Here is a 13956-nt window from a genome sequence, read left to right as displayed (position 1 = left end):
AAAACATACAGTGACCTAGACCTCTCTTTACTCTTTTGATCTTGTTATTGCTACATGTTCACTTCTTTTTTGGTTGATTTCCCTCCTAATTGTTTTGTTTAAGTGTAATGCTTTTAATGTACATAGTTTTAAATCAATCCCAGCGCCAGTGAATCTTGCGACATGACATGTGACTTGAAGTGAATACATGCTTGGCTTAACCATGCATGGAGTGGCTTCACCATACATGGAATGGTTTCACCATACGTGGTGTGGCTTCATCATGTATGGAATGCCTTCACCATGCATAGAGTGGCTTCACCATGCATGAAGTGGCTTCACCATACTTGAAGTGGCTTCACCATACTTGAAGTGGCTTCACCATACTTGAAGTGGCTTCACCATACTTGAAGTGGCTTCACCATACGTGGAGTGGCTTTACCATACTTGGCGTGGCTTTACCATGCATGGAGTGGCTTCACCATTACATGTGTTTTTAAATACAAATTGTCACATCTATTGCAACCATGTTCTAGTTTCCATTGATTATTTTTTCATTTAAAGTATAATTTATGCGAAATCTTTCTACAATGTTTTGTATAAGTTATTTTATTCACTCCTACTAACCACATCTAAACTAACCCCACTTTATTTCTTAACTTATATTTAAAATGTCATTCGAACAAACCAGAATGTTGTAATACCTATATAGTAGAGTGGGGGAAAACGGTACACCATTTGGTAGTAAAAAAATTACATACAAAGAATTTTAAAACCGTATCCTCATGACTCCCATAGACCGTTGGTAATTGTTTAAAACACGATCAGGATATTTGGATAGTGTCCCGTTTCCCCCCACTCTACTATATATGCTACACTACTCTCTATTCCGCCCAGGTTACAAAAATTGTCGTTTATTCAATATTACCAACATTTTTTTTATTTTCATACAAAATGTGCAACTTGCATGCAGCGGTTGCGTTTAGTATGAAACATCGGGCGATTTAGTACGAAGGTGGTGCAGGATGGTCAACTAACTTTGTATTTTGCGAACGTTTCTTTTATTCGCCATTACACCAATTAAACATATCACATTCGAAAACGTTTTTTTGTTTTGGTTTAGTATTTGAAAACGAGTGGTCCTCTAAATCAATAGTATAACAATGAACGTTAAAATATACTATGGCTAAAAAGTGTGAAAAAGAGCAAAAACGCCGACTGTTAAATCTATTAAGATAATAAATAAATACTCGACTAAAAAGACCAATGTGAAACTAATAACAAGCTATGCAATACTAACAGTAACTGCGAGCGATTATTTTTTGTTTTTGAGGGTTTTTGTTAGGCTAACGAAATGCGTTCAGTTTTATTTGATAAATGTACTGCGTCTAGGTGGCAGTCGTAAGAAACCTTGCGCAAAAGCTGCGTTGGATCATATTGTATAGGGGTAATGTCCTAGAATTTAAATTAGATTTTTCCCATGAACCTAACACTGTACTTATTCTATAATATAGAACTGTAGGGAAAGATAGGACACCTTTAGCATACAATATCTATCCTGAATCGTGATCGTGTTTTGAACAATTAACAACGGTCTAAGGGAGTCGTAAGGGTACAGCTTTATAATTTTTTGAATGTTACTTTGTTTACTACCAACTGGGAAGAGAAAATGTAATCAAAAGGTGTCCCAACTTCCCTTACCCTACTGTATATTCTATATGGGTGAGGTCCTTATCTAGATCCTAGAACTGAAGCCAGATTTGGTCCATTACTAATCATAAATACGGCACGCATTGGCATTACCCTAACACCCAGCAGAGCCATGGGCCGTCAACGGCAATCCTCAATTTGTCAACTCGAATTCGCTAAATAAACAAGTTATAATTATATGCCAATTTATCCACGTTTTTCTCTATATTGTATAGTGATAATGGGATAGGTTCCAATTTTTATAAAATTGTTTATGAAAAATCACTCACGTTTCATCAAGCTTTAAATCTTGTTGATCCATAACGCTTACCAAACCCAGATAACCAGAAGCCCTTCCCCGACAATGAATTACGAATGTTGACTCAATACCCGAATTTGAACCACGGTGCTATAATCCCTCAGTATTGCTTTCAAAAACGTGGCGCTCGGGTGGTCCACACGCCTACATTTAGTGCAGTATCAGCCCGATTCTTGACGTCATAGTCGGCATTGTGAGGTCAGGAAAGTGACAAATTTACGAAAAAGTGCTGTTGTTGGTAACTTAGATGTTATCATAACTCGTGATCCGAAGTACAAGACCGCGCCACACGAGCATGGATTAGGAACAAGGCAAAGGAACATGGCTACATAATATTGACAGCAGCTTTGTGTACCGTATAAACATGTTTCTGAAGTTCTCCCTGCAGTTTTAAATCACCTATGTCGTTTGTACTTCGCGAGGGTAAGATATTTTTCGTGGAAATGGCATGCCCCCTGCTAGCATACAAAAGGGCGATCGCAATAACAATATAAAACCCTTGTATAAACCTCTTTTTTATATTGTCTATATGTTTACACTGCGTCATACTGTGGGGTATGATGGATACCTTTAGCTTTAGCAGATAATGTCTTAAATTTTAAAATCGTGTCTTCAACAGTTGTATAAATATTTCTGTAAATATTCTTTATTTAATCCTTATTAAATGGGACAATAAAAAAAAAGAGAAAATACATGGACCATCTTACCCTAACCTACCGTAAAGTTTTTATTTTATTTATTTTTTTGCAAGCAAACATTTAAACCCGTATGACCAGATGGGCATTTTTTGGACAACAACACCAGCAGAGCCTCACCCTGCAATTACTGCCATACCTGTATCAAATTCCCACGTCATATAGCCCAATAACTGACTGTTAAATTGCTTTAAATGGTTTTAAGTGTGCATGAAATTCAGCTTTATTATAACGTGCGAATTTTACCTACGTTTTTATCTCGCCTTTAAACAGATAATCCGTAAAGTTTTGCAGCCGTCAACTTTGCAAAAAAGAAACTGTATAATAAATCCTATGTAATCAGATCATGGTTACTGGCAAGGTGTCATCTTGTCATTTTCCATGAACTGTTTACACGTTAAGTGTCAGGCTTATCTCTTTCACATATACAAGGTGTCATCTCATGAAACGGGGGCGCGTGTTTGTTGCCAAAAGTTCTTCTTTGTTCGAAGACTAATTATGATCGATTGTGACGTAACACAAAGGGTTCATGTAGTCGCGGATCAGGCGAGAGCGGAAAGTTCAGTTTAGGAGTAAAACGACAACGAGTTCTTTGTCAACAGACGCTCCAAAAAGCAGGTACCTCTAACAGCGGTTTTACTTTGTGTTTTGGTCTCTGTTTTGGTTTGACGATAGAGTTCAATTGGCGTGTAAATCGTAATCAAAATACGTCAACATTCGTCACTGTATTTAGTGACGTCACATAATGGCGGTAGTGTCCACGCTTGAATTTGCCGGAGAACTGCCGGTCGCGATTTCAGCCGCGGATAGTAAGTCATTGTTGTCGATATTCAACGCCAGTCGGCGTGTCTAAACTTTCTGGTTAGCAAACAGCACGGATCGTCGGAATAAAGTAAACATAAAAATCTGTTTTCTCAAATTCCAACCAATTATACGCCGTCTGCGTGTTTACGTCGGTCTTATGACATAGGATCAGGTTTGGGGATTCCCCGTTTCCCGCTCCTGCTTCTGCTATATTATTTGTTCAACTTTGTATAAGTTTGTTTACACCAATTACAATACTGTGGGATAAAATGGATAACGTTAGCACATAATAACGGTTTCCTAATAAAACTACAGGCTGCAAACGGTTACAGAGATTTCGGTTATTTTGTAGAAACACTATACGCGGCCACGTCCAATAGATGTTAAATGACCATACGAGTTTAACAAACCAATTTTGGTGCGATATCCTAAATAGTTTTTGAGTTATCGAAATAATCAAAATATCTGCAACCGCGTAATGTTTTTGACCATAATATCCGCAACCGTTTGCAGCCTGTAGTTTTATTAGGTACCCCATACTAACCCATATCTCCAAATCGTGGTTTAACAATTAACAGCGCTATTTCAAAACTGCAAGGATATGGTTGTATAATTTCCGTAAATCTTATTTTTTAACTACTAAACAAGGCGATAAAAGATATTAAAAACGTGGATAATTTTACCTTAGCCTACTATAGTACTTAGGAGGAAGATGTGACATATTTCATTATATCAAAATATCCTGATCTCGTTTTAAACAATTAACAAAGATTTATACATTTTTATATTTCTTTGAACGTTCTTTGTTTACTGCCATTTGGGACGAGAATATAGAATAAAAAGGTGTCCCATCTTCCCCAACCCTACTGTATATCACTATTGATTTGTCTATGTCCCGAAACGTGATTACAAAGTTAAATGCGCCTAACGCAGCAATGCAGATTCCTAAACTTATTGTTCAGTTTTAGAATAAACACAAGTTTTTGAGATAATTTGCGATAAACAAGTTCAACCGGATCAAGCAATCTAGGGTTTGCACGCGAACGTCACTATTTTACCGACGATTAAGACAATTTCGCAAAACGACTTCTCCGCACACCACTTAACGGGCTATTAATACCTTGAACGTTTAGAAATTCAGTTATCTTTGGCAGGAAGTCGTTTTTTTTTGACACGCAAGGCCACACTGTACCGCTGTACAAGTGATTCGGGCTATTGTGACGTCATAAAGCTCGTATGGTTCGTAAAATTTTGACAAGCAAATATCACGTTCATTAATCCCCTACCCTTGTTAGCTTGTTATTTTAAGATCTAAACGCAAAGGTCGATGCTCGGTATTAACCTTTGAAACAACGAAGTTATCGGCGAGCCTTTATCTTATGCAAAATTGTAATCATGGACAAGTAAAAGGAAAGACGAATTTAGCGAAGGAAAAACACTTAACAACGAATAGAAAACTTAATAAACACCTTGGCATTGCAACATCTATAAGCCACCGAATGTAAAGCGTGATATATATGAATAAAACCTACAACTTCAGATAGCATATAGATTGGCAGAAATATCATTTGAAGATGTAAATAAAACGAATTAGATTAAAATCCTTTGGTGCCATGTGTCGGCAAGGGCACGTGCCCGTGGTGTCTTCCGCTCATGTGGCACCTGACTCTTAAGCGGAGGTTGTTTCTAGCGATCATTTCTTGCATATCTCTGCAGGTCTTCGCCAACGTTATAGCTTGCTGGGCTTCGCGCATGTGCCTGTGTTGTAAGGAGTTTTTTAAAAAATCTTAAATTCCCAAACAGCTGGATGACATTTGGAACAAAAGCTGCTTGGTTCTTAGAACAAGCTTGGTAGTCTATAGTTTAAACCAGGTTATAACGCGCCAGGCGTGCACGTAAGCTGTTAACTATCCCAACAGCTTTAAAAGCTTGTCAGTAATAAACACTCGTGGTTTGGGCCGAGATTGTTGGTATTTAGTTTTTTTCCCAAAAAATGCCGTTTATTAAATTGGCGAATCGACTCACGTACTTGCGGCGGCCACGGCGAGAAAACCAAAACATTATTGCGATTAGGCAACAATGGGAGCTTACTTACCGATGAAATTGCGAGGCCGGCGAACCATTTCTTGCGCTACGGTGCTGTTTACCGTGAACTACTTTGATTTTGACTCCTCCGGGTAGCTTCTGTCCATTGAGCTGCGCCAAAAGCTCTGGGTTAACCGTACTGTGCGCTGGCAGGGTCGGGTAGACCTGAAAATGTGGATAAAGCTCGGTTAATTTGAAGTGCAATTATTTTTACACCTGGCCAAAAACAACAGGCCGTGGCCAATTTTCAGATGTGGCAACCAGTGTTAAAGGTTAGGAATTAGTTGGTGAGAAATTACAATCCGTATATCTTTAGTTTCATAATCGTTTACCAAGTACATAATGCGAAACCCTGTACCCGTTACACCTCTAGCTGCGGTAACTTTAACAGTCATCCGTGGATTATGTCCATCAAGTTTCGCTCGAGTTTTACAGATCTCATCCAAAATCGCAACGTTGCGAAATCTAGCTATCTCGAGTTATATATCATGCGGTTAGTTTTAAAATCATCTTGATCCCGTTAACGGTGCCGATTCGTATCAAATGCAGTCAGCCAGTCTGGTCATTCTGGTTCCGAAGTTTGACTTGTGTGAATGCGACGTGGCGGCGAGTGTTATTTTTTATATTAATGTCCATGCAGTCGCCATTAAAATATTCCAGCGCGTCGACATGAGCATCGCCGTGCAAGATCTTGGCGATAATCGAAGCGATCTGCATTCCAGGAGGTATATTGATGCTGCGGTAATCCTACTGTAAAATTGAGGGACAGCGCTGGACTGTTCACGTCGATGCGCTGATACTAAGTTGAGGATAAGCACACTTCTTATTGTGGTTATGACGTAAATCAGGCCTGAGCACTTTGACTTGTACCGCCCGAGGTTTGTATGTATGCGCAACATACTTATCCAACCTAATCAAAATCACGAAGTCGTTTATTAATTGTGGATTAACACATGCAGTGGCGGGGTGAAGACACACAGCAGGCAAATAGCGTGTAGCGGTTAGTGCCGCAGTATCAAGAAAACGTTACCGGGCCAATTTTAAAGGCCGCTTGCAATATAAGCGTATAATGTCGTGCGACCTTCTGATTTTTGCGGTTCCGCGAAAGTATCAGCTACACTGGATTATTTATACGTTTGGCAGACTTGTTTTGCTGACTCTGTTTTTTTTTACGCTTTCGAAATTTACCTGGCGGATTTACTAAGACACGGTACACGACCACCGCTGAGGCTGTATACTTGCTTCTGTATGTTCGCACGTCACTCTGCAAATAAAACGCCTTCAAAGCGTCGAGCCGTCGCACGGCGCGTCGTCTGATATCAATTCCACGGCATAATCGATCAAACTGGTTTCGTCTGAATCACCGACCGACATTTCATGCCCCCTGCATCGCATATTGTCCTCAAACCGGTTCAATAAACGCCACGTCCTTAAAATCATACGCGACCGCAATTTCGCAAGCGGTGAATTAAACAGTACTACAACCTCATCGGGTCCAAGCAAACGACTCCGCCGGCATTTTTGCGTCTTATCTCGGCCAAAGATCGGAAGATCTCCCCCTAATTCGCATTCTTTGCAACTTGTTTCCAAATTATCGGAGCAAATCCTAAACCAGGTGCTCGACCATTGACGTCAATCGATACGCACCGATGCAGTTATCTTGTTGATTAGGGATTTAGAACAAAGTGTCGCGTGCAAACGATATAGATTCCCTTTCACTAAGAAAAGGTTATTTTACCTTATGTGGCGTGCCGAGAAAATCACGACCAAATCAAAATGCAATCTGTCGCTGTTTTAAAATTGCGACAACACACAAACCAGAGACTGTACTTGAAATTGTTTCCAGATAAGCGTATCTACATCGGGGTGTCATTTGATTGACGCGTGCCCAGTCGCGGCGCCACTAGCTCCCGACATTGATTAATGCACGTCGCGATAGTTTTCATAATTTAAACCAACAACTCTAATAACCAAACTTGCATAAGATCAGTCTTTGAGTTTCCAAAACCGTATATATGGTAGGGTGGGGGAAAGATGGGACACTTTTTTTGATTCTATATTCTCGTCCTATTTGGTAGTAAACAAAGGACGTTCAAAGAATTATAACATCGTATTCTCACGACTTCCATAGACCGTTGTTAATTGTTTAAAACACAATCAGAATATTTGGATATATTGTGCTAAAAGAGTCCCGTCTTCCCCCGCTCTACTATAATTACAGTACCCTGGTCACATCAGTACGCTTTGGTTTAATTGAGTAAGTTTGCAATTCCCTGCGAGTTAACCTTACGGTCCGTAGTTATAGGTTAAGAGTTACGTAACATTCATTACATACACATACGGCGAGCACACTTACACTCGATGGGGGCACCTCTTCATTCGCCTGTAAAGCGTCACCAAGTTTTTAAGTGAATTCAACAAATTCTAAAGTAAACTCATAAGGTACACATGCCCGACCGCAAGATTTACTTAAGAGCTGGGAATTTAATAAAATGTTAAACAGTGTAAAGGGCAAACGACCTTAATTGACCTTTTAATTCCAAGGGGAGGCCAAAATTGTTTGCACGGTTTATACAAAATGTATTTGCTGTAGAGTCAAGTTTGTTTTATAATTTGTAATCGATTTATTATTTCGCCGGTGTATATGGATATGTACTGAAGCATTGAAACCATGCTTTTAACTTTGCCTAACGTCTTTACCATTACTTTCTTTTTAAAGCTGATCAAATCTTGCTCTAATTTCTATGCTTTCAAAACTCGGGTGGAGTCTTTTTCTCATTTTATTAAAAAGTTCGCAGTATAAATAGTACAAAAAATATAGCGGGGAAATACAAACAGAATGGTCTTGGCTCATTAACAAGTAACGGGCTGAAAGAGAACAAAGGAAAACAATCTTTGCATATAAATACTGTATAAGAGGGAAAACAGGACACAGTAGCACAATTGACATGTTCAAAAGTAAAATAAATAAAGAGGAAAACGACTTAGCAACAAGACATCACAGTTAGCAGCAGCGTATGGACGACGCGTGAAATTGTTGAAGGCGGCGTCTTTGGCACGAAGGGACAGTGGGTATCGCTGATGTGTTTTTTGAGTGTCTCTTTTTTTGGGCGAAAACGCCCACCAATTTTTGGCGAACTGTCCCTCGCACTTTGACATTCCTGAGTCGGTACAGCTCTTAGTACGAACTTTGGCGACGGTGTTTCCTGCCGTGCCTTCTGTTCACGCTCTGTTCGCCCGTAAAAATCGTCGCCAGAGTCTGCGAGATCGAATGAGGTCCTGTTGAGAAAAACGCTCAAACTTAATGGGCCGCGTTGACTAAGGGGCAGGGAAGTGTAAGAAACCATGTATTTGTAAATATAACTTATTTTAAATTTTAATTATAAAGTTTAACATAATGGTCATAAATTTCGATTGCAAGTTTTTTTCGCGTTTCGAGACACTTGTGTTGTTTTCGCCGTAACGCTTATTTTGTTGCTATATATAGTGTTCAAACAACAGCGTTATTATTTGTATATGCTTTAACTTTAAAGGCGATGCTAACAAAGGGTGCAGTGTGTAAAATGTACGTGTTTATGTGCCTATCGTTATGTAGTGAACTTAACGTTTATTGTGTGTGAGATTATTTATTAATGTTGTAAATCTTAACAGTGAGTTTTAACGGGGAGTTTTCGGGACTTTATTTCCTAACAAACTACTATACGCGGCCCAATCACTAAGAGAGCGTTTTTCGTCTAATTTTACATCTTCTAGCATTCGCAATAACCTAGCCACCTCGACATTCTGTTAGTTTCGCTGCCATATACTTTCTGCCTGAGTAAACCTTCTCCATACAACCGGCGTTGTGGTATATTAAGGGGCAGATGTTACAGTGCGGTATACAACCGAGCATGCGCGGTGAGTGAGTATAATAGGGCGTGTTATAAAACCGTGTCTCGATGCGGCTCGCAATCGAATTTAGTGACCATAATTTTTATAGAATTAGATTACCACAAGCTTAAACCATAGGGCATGACAATGCTTACCTTCATGCTGTAAATCTTGTTGGTATCGAGTTGATTTACGAGGTTATTAAGTGCGGCTATCCTGCGAATCTCGTTGTGTCGGCGGGCAATTTCAGATTGGATACGGATGTCTGCGTGTCGTTTTCTTGCTGAAGTTCTGCAGAAAAAAATGTTTTAAAATTTTTCGTTCATTTGAATAAAAACATTTTATTTTTTTTACTAAAATAGAGGCAAAATTTGTTGCTATACTAAAAAAATTACGTCACTTTTGTTTTTGATGTGGACAACTTAGCGTGACCGTTGCGTCACTGCAAAATCGAACCGTGAAATCAGCCTAAACAACTTCGAGAACATTCGATTCTCACCTGACGTGTTGACGGGAAATAAGTCGTGAGTAAAGGCCTTGCTCTGTTGTATGTGCAGTTGGTCGGGCAGTTGTGTCATGGGCCAAGACGAGAACGACGGCCAGGATTGCGAGAATGCTAATAGCGATGTTCATAACGTTTCTGCGGAAAAATAGGATCGGTTAATTTTTAAAATTCAACTTTTATTTAACACTTAATTTTTAAAAGATATAATTTTTTAAATTTAATAATATTTTTTTTTTAAATTTAAAACTTAATCAAATTATGGCAAAAAAAGTATTTTCATACTCTCTTTGTCAAGCGCTGTAGAAATATAGGCCTATAAATCGTGCGGGGGTGTGGCGATTAAGCCGCAAATATAAATAAACACAACTTTTTAAACACAATCAGAAATTTGGTCAAAACTTATTGGATTTTCCAGAGTTTTTTAAAAGTTAGCAGATGAAAAAAGTTTTTGCGTAAAAACCCTTCGGCTGCTAAACGCGCGCCCACTTAAAGTTACATAAACACGTTACAAGTACTCTATTTTTAGCTGGAATACGCCACGCAACCGTTTATCGGTTACAGGTGTTACACTGCGTCAGCGCAAAGCAGCGATCAGATTATTTTTAACAAAAATAAATATTCTATTTCCAGAAAATTATTTTTTTCGATGTTTTATTTATATTATATAGTTTTAAAATCAACTTACGTTTTTGTGATGTTGCTTTTTTGAAAGAGATTTAAAAGCTTGTACTTTTATCCTTAGTAGATTTTTCAACGTAGAGGAGAATCAGTTAAATAACTTATATCGTTTTTATTCAGCTTCTGCAAAATTGAAACAAAAAAATTAATAACAGACCCAAAGTTTTTAAATACATTTGTATTTAAAATCCCTTAACAAAATTTTCTCTCCGCACAATTGATATAATTTGCTTGACAAATGCTTTGTCTATTCTTCGCCGTTTACGCTCTTACCACTGAACCAGTGATTGCTTCGACTGGCTCAGTGAGCTCGTTTGCAAAATCTAAATTTCCGTTCGAAGTTCGACGCTTTTAAGCCAAACTCACGCAAGAGGAGAAAAAAAGGGCCGTGACGTCGCCGACTTGCGGATCGAGTATCCGCGCTTTTTTTACCAGCGATCTCCGCGACCAAAGTGCCCATGATGTCACGACCGACCAAGCTTCTATTCCTGGCCACGCGATAACGCCAATCAAACCAAGCTCGCGCATTGTCACGGCTGTTTATTTCTTTAATACCCAGTGCATTACGCACGGATCTCTCAGCACCGGACCCAGATAGTACCACATTTGCGACACCGACAGAGATGATTTAACTCACTATGACGTTGGGTCTTCGGAAACGCCAAGGGCTAGGCCTATATCCTACGCTAGATTATTTATAACCGAAACGGGGGCGACTCGAGTCCCATAAACAGCCGCCCCACCCAGAAGCCTTTATCCCGCCGAGTAGATAAATAAAAATTCATGACAATATTTTTTCGCTTCGTTAGTTGCCCCGACACGCGCCAAGCGCTTTCATAAGCGTTGACCTGTCCACCCGGCATTCCAGAGTCCCTGCTGACGTCAGTAGCTTTTTCATGACAGTGCATAACATAAAATTGGGAACGGAAAACGTGTTCGGTTCGGTTGTCCCGGTTCAAAAATACCAGCAACTTACGTAACAAGACTCCGAGTGAAATATTGTTGTGTTAGTGTATTGCCACGGTCCGGTACTCGCAAATCCCCAATAGTTGTTTACGAGCGCTTTTTCTCAATTTTGAGTTGAGAGATTGATTACGAAATGAGCGTCGGTTTCAGTCAGGAGATAAAAATAAAGCGAGCGGTAATCGTGCAGAAACAAATACCTGTTTTAAGGAAGTGGCTCAATAGAATACACGTGTACTTAGCGGAGAGAAAGCGTGTATTGGACCTATCACCGGTTAACCCGAAAGACCGCACACGTCACCAATTATAAGACAATGTGATCTATTTGGACTGAGTTTCAATGCTCCATTCATTGATACGAGTGATTGATATTCAGAAGTCGTGTTGTGTTTGACGATTCTCTAATTCCTGGTGTGTCGCGATGTTTTCATAAGATTGGTATTTAGTTAAACGTCGGTTTTGGACATAGGAGATGCATTGTCCTTCGTCGCGAGCGGCGTTTTTAAAAGAAGTCGCGGACAATCAAATTAAACGCCGGTAGATGCGTCTTTTATTGCCAATCGCGAACTTAGAACCAGTTTTTGTGATATTGTAATCCAGTGGTCTCGTATGCGACCACATACACTTAAAAGTCGTGCTGTTTGCCGCTTTTTCGATTCGATATAAGACATAAAAAACCGCCTTTTGAGCTGTTCGCTTTTGTTCATTTTCTGAGTAGTTTAAAACTTTTAAGCGCCACTTGATATTCATACCTTAGCAGATTTGTGCTTGCGTGTGCTGCCCACATATTCCAGGTCTCATCCAGTCTTATCCACCGGAGTGTTCTGACTTATCAAATATCGAAAATGTTTTTGGAAAAGTACCAGCGTCGTCAGCTCCTACGCTTTCCCGGAATGTGACGACATTTTATCTTTTTTTACCCGAGGATGTATCGAAACACTAAGGACGTGTTGGCGTTTTTAAGTGTGCCTGGAAAACCTCTTAGATTAGGGAGAATTACTTTGTAAATATATAGTAGGGTGGGGGAAGATGGAACTTCGTTTCATTTTATTTTCGTGTCCAATTTGGTAGTAAACAAAAAAACTTGAAAGAGTTATAAAACCGTATTCTCGCGACTTCCTTAGACCGTTGTTAATTGTTAAAAACAGGATTACGATATTCGGATATTATGTGCTAAAGGTGTCCCATCTTACCCCACAGTACTATACATAAATAGCAATATGCAGAGTAACGATATATTATGGGAAGCAACATACAGCTTATAGTTTACACACGCCTTAACGAAAAAATCGACAAAAATATTCAGACGTCGCCCTTTGGACAAAAACGTTAATCTTCAACAATTACAACTTGTATAGTTTTAATTGCCAGCCTTGTTATCGCCATAAAAAGGTGACTAGACACAAGGCGCATGCCATAAATTCCATAGCGGGTGCATTGGTCCACGTTCTATTAATAATTTCCACGCTCAGACCCCCGATAACACTGTTAAGCACACACCTATACTGTTGTAACGCCATAAGCGCTTTGTTTTCTTACACGAGTTAACCAATAACAAATTGTGTACCCACGTGATTAGCGAATTTCGTTCCGTCATAAACGCATGGAATTCCTGGGTCCCCTAACTTCTGGGAAGCCTTCAGTTTGACTTAACAGGCCAGGAACCCACCGTAGTGTTACTAAAACTACCAAACATCATTTGACGTATTTGGGCTATTTTGCGGTACGAATTTGCGTGATAATGTAGTCAATGCAAACAGAAAACGATGGAATGTTTGAACTGTTACATCTAACACGGGGGGTGATTAGAGTTGTCGACATAATTCAAAAGTTTGCCCCATGACTGGTTTGAATGATTATCTCTACTACGGGAATTATTACACGCCATAAAACTTAACGTAATCCGTGAAAAGTAAATAACGGGTTGATAATTCATTCGCTGGTACGTAGGCTCGCTAAAATCAAACCCGGGAGCTGGAAACAGTCTAAATGTTCCCTTATGCGAGAGAATGCCCATCCCACACGCCCTATCGCCGGTGTATCTCACGCTAGCAGTGACTGGCACTCATAAGAACCAGTTTTACGAAGGAACCGCCCGAACCAAGTTTCGACTCGGGAAGTATTTCGGGCAAAACAACTTTACCACGCTGGTAATTGCCCGTTATCAGTCACATCACGGGTATCTAATCGCTTTATTTGAGTCCCCAATATAAGTTACAATATATGCTATGTGTAATTGTGAATGTCGAATATAGAACTCTGATTAACCTAATGAGCACCCTGGACTGGGATTCACGTGAACTGTAACTTATCTTTATTAACTTGCGCAACTATATCGGGCGTAACACGCAGGAGAATTTTCGAGACGT

General features: G+C 39.6%; 2 protein-coding genes across 3 annotated transcripts in view; one reads left to right on the top strand and one right to left on the bottom strand.

The window, feature by feature from the left end:
- Positions 1-1081, top strand: part of LOC100186260 (E3 ubiquitin-protein ligase RNF13) — a gene marked incomplete in the record, with an annotated part of 10736 nt that extends 9655 nt beyond the window's left edge. Inside the window, 1 exon segment of the mRNA XM_026838591.1 lies at positions 12-1081. Within this exon segment, the coding sequence (XP_026694392.1) occupies positions 12-19 (8 nt within the window).
- Positions 1082-4844: 3763 nt separating this feature from the next.
- LOC100179735 lies at positions 4845-10780 on the bottom strand. Of its 2 annotated transcripts, XM_018816091.2 has the most exons (6): positions 10632-10780; positions 9941-10081; positions 9597-9732; positions 7928-7954; positions 5582-5736; positions 4845-5244 (listed from the first exon to the last, which is right to left on the bottom strand). In XM_018816091.2, the coding sequence occupies exons 2-6, from the start codon at positions 10072-10074 to the stop codon at positions 5082-5084; spliced, it is 615 nt and encodes a 204-aa protein (XP_018671636.1). In that variant the 5' UTR covers positions 10075-10081; positions 10632-10780; the 3' UTR covers positions 4845-5081. The 2 variants fall into 2 exon arrangements, with proteins under 2 accessions (XP_018671636.1, XP_002131021.1); XM_002130985.4 differs by lacking the exon at positions 7928-7954 and having other exon boundaries at positions 10632-10776.
- Positions 10781-13956: the final 3176 nt, after the last annotated feature.

The sequence above is a fragment of the Ciona intestinalis genome, chromosome 1, assembly GCF_000224145.3.
Source record: "Ciona intestinalis chromosome 1, KH, whole genome shotgun sequence".
NCBI lineage: Eukaryota > Metazoa > Chordata > Ascidiacea > Phlebobranchia > Cionidae > Ciona > Ciona intestinalis.
Note: the sequence above shows the minus strand (reverse complement) of the source record. Positions and strands in the feature narration are given on the sequence as shown.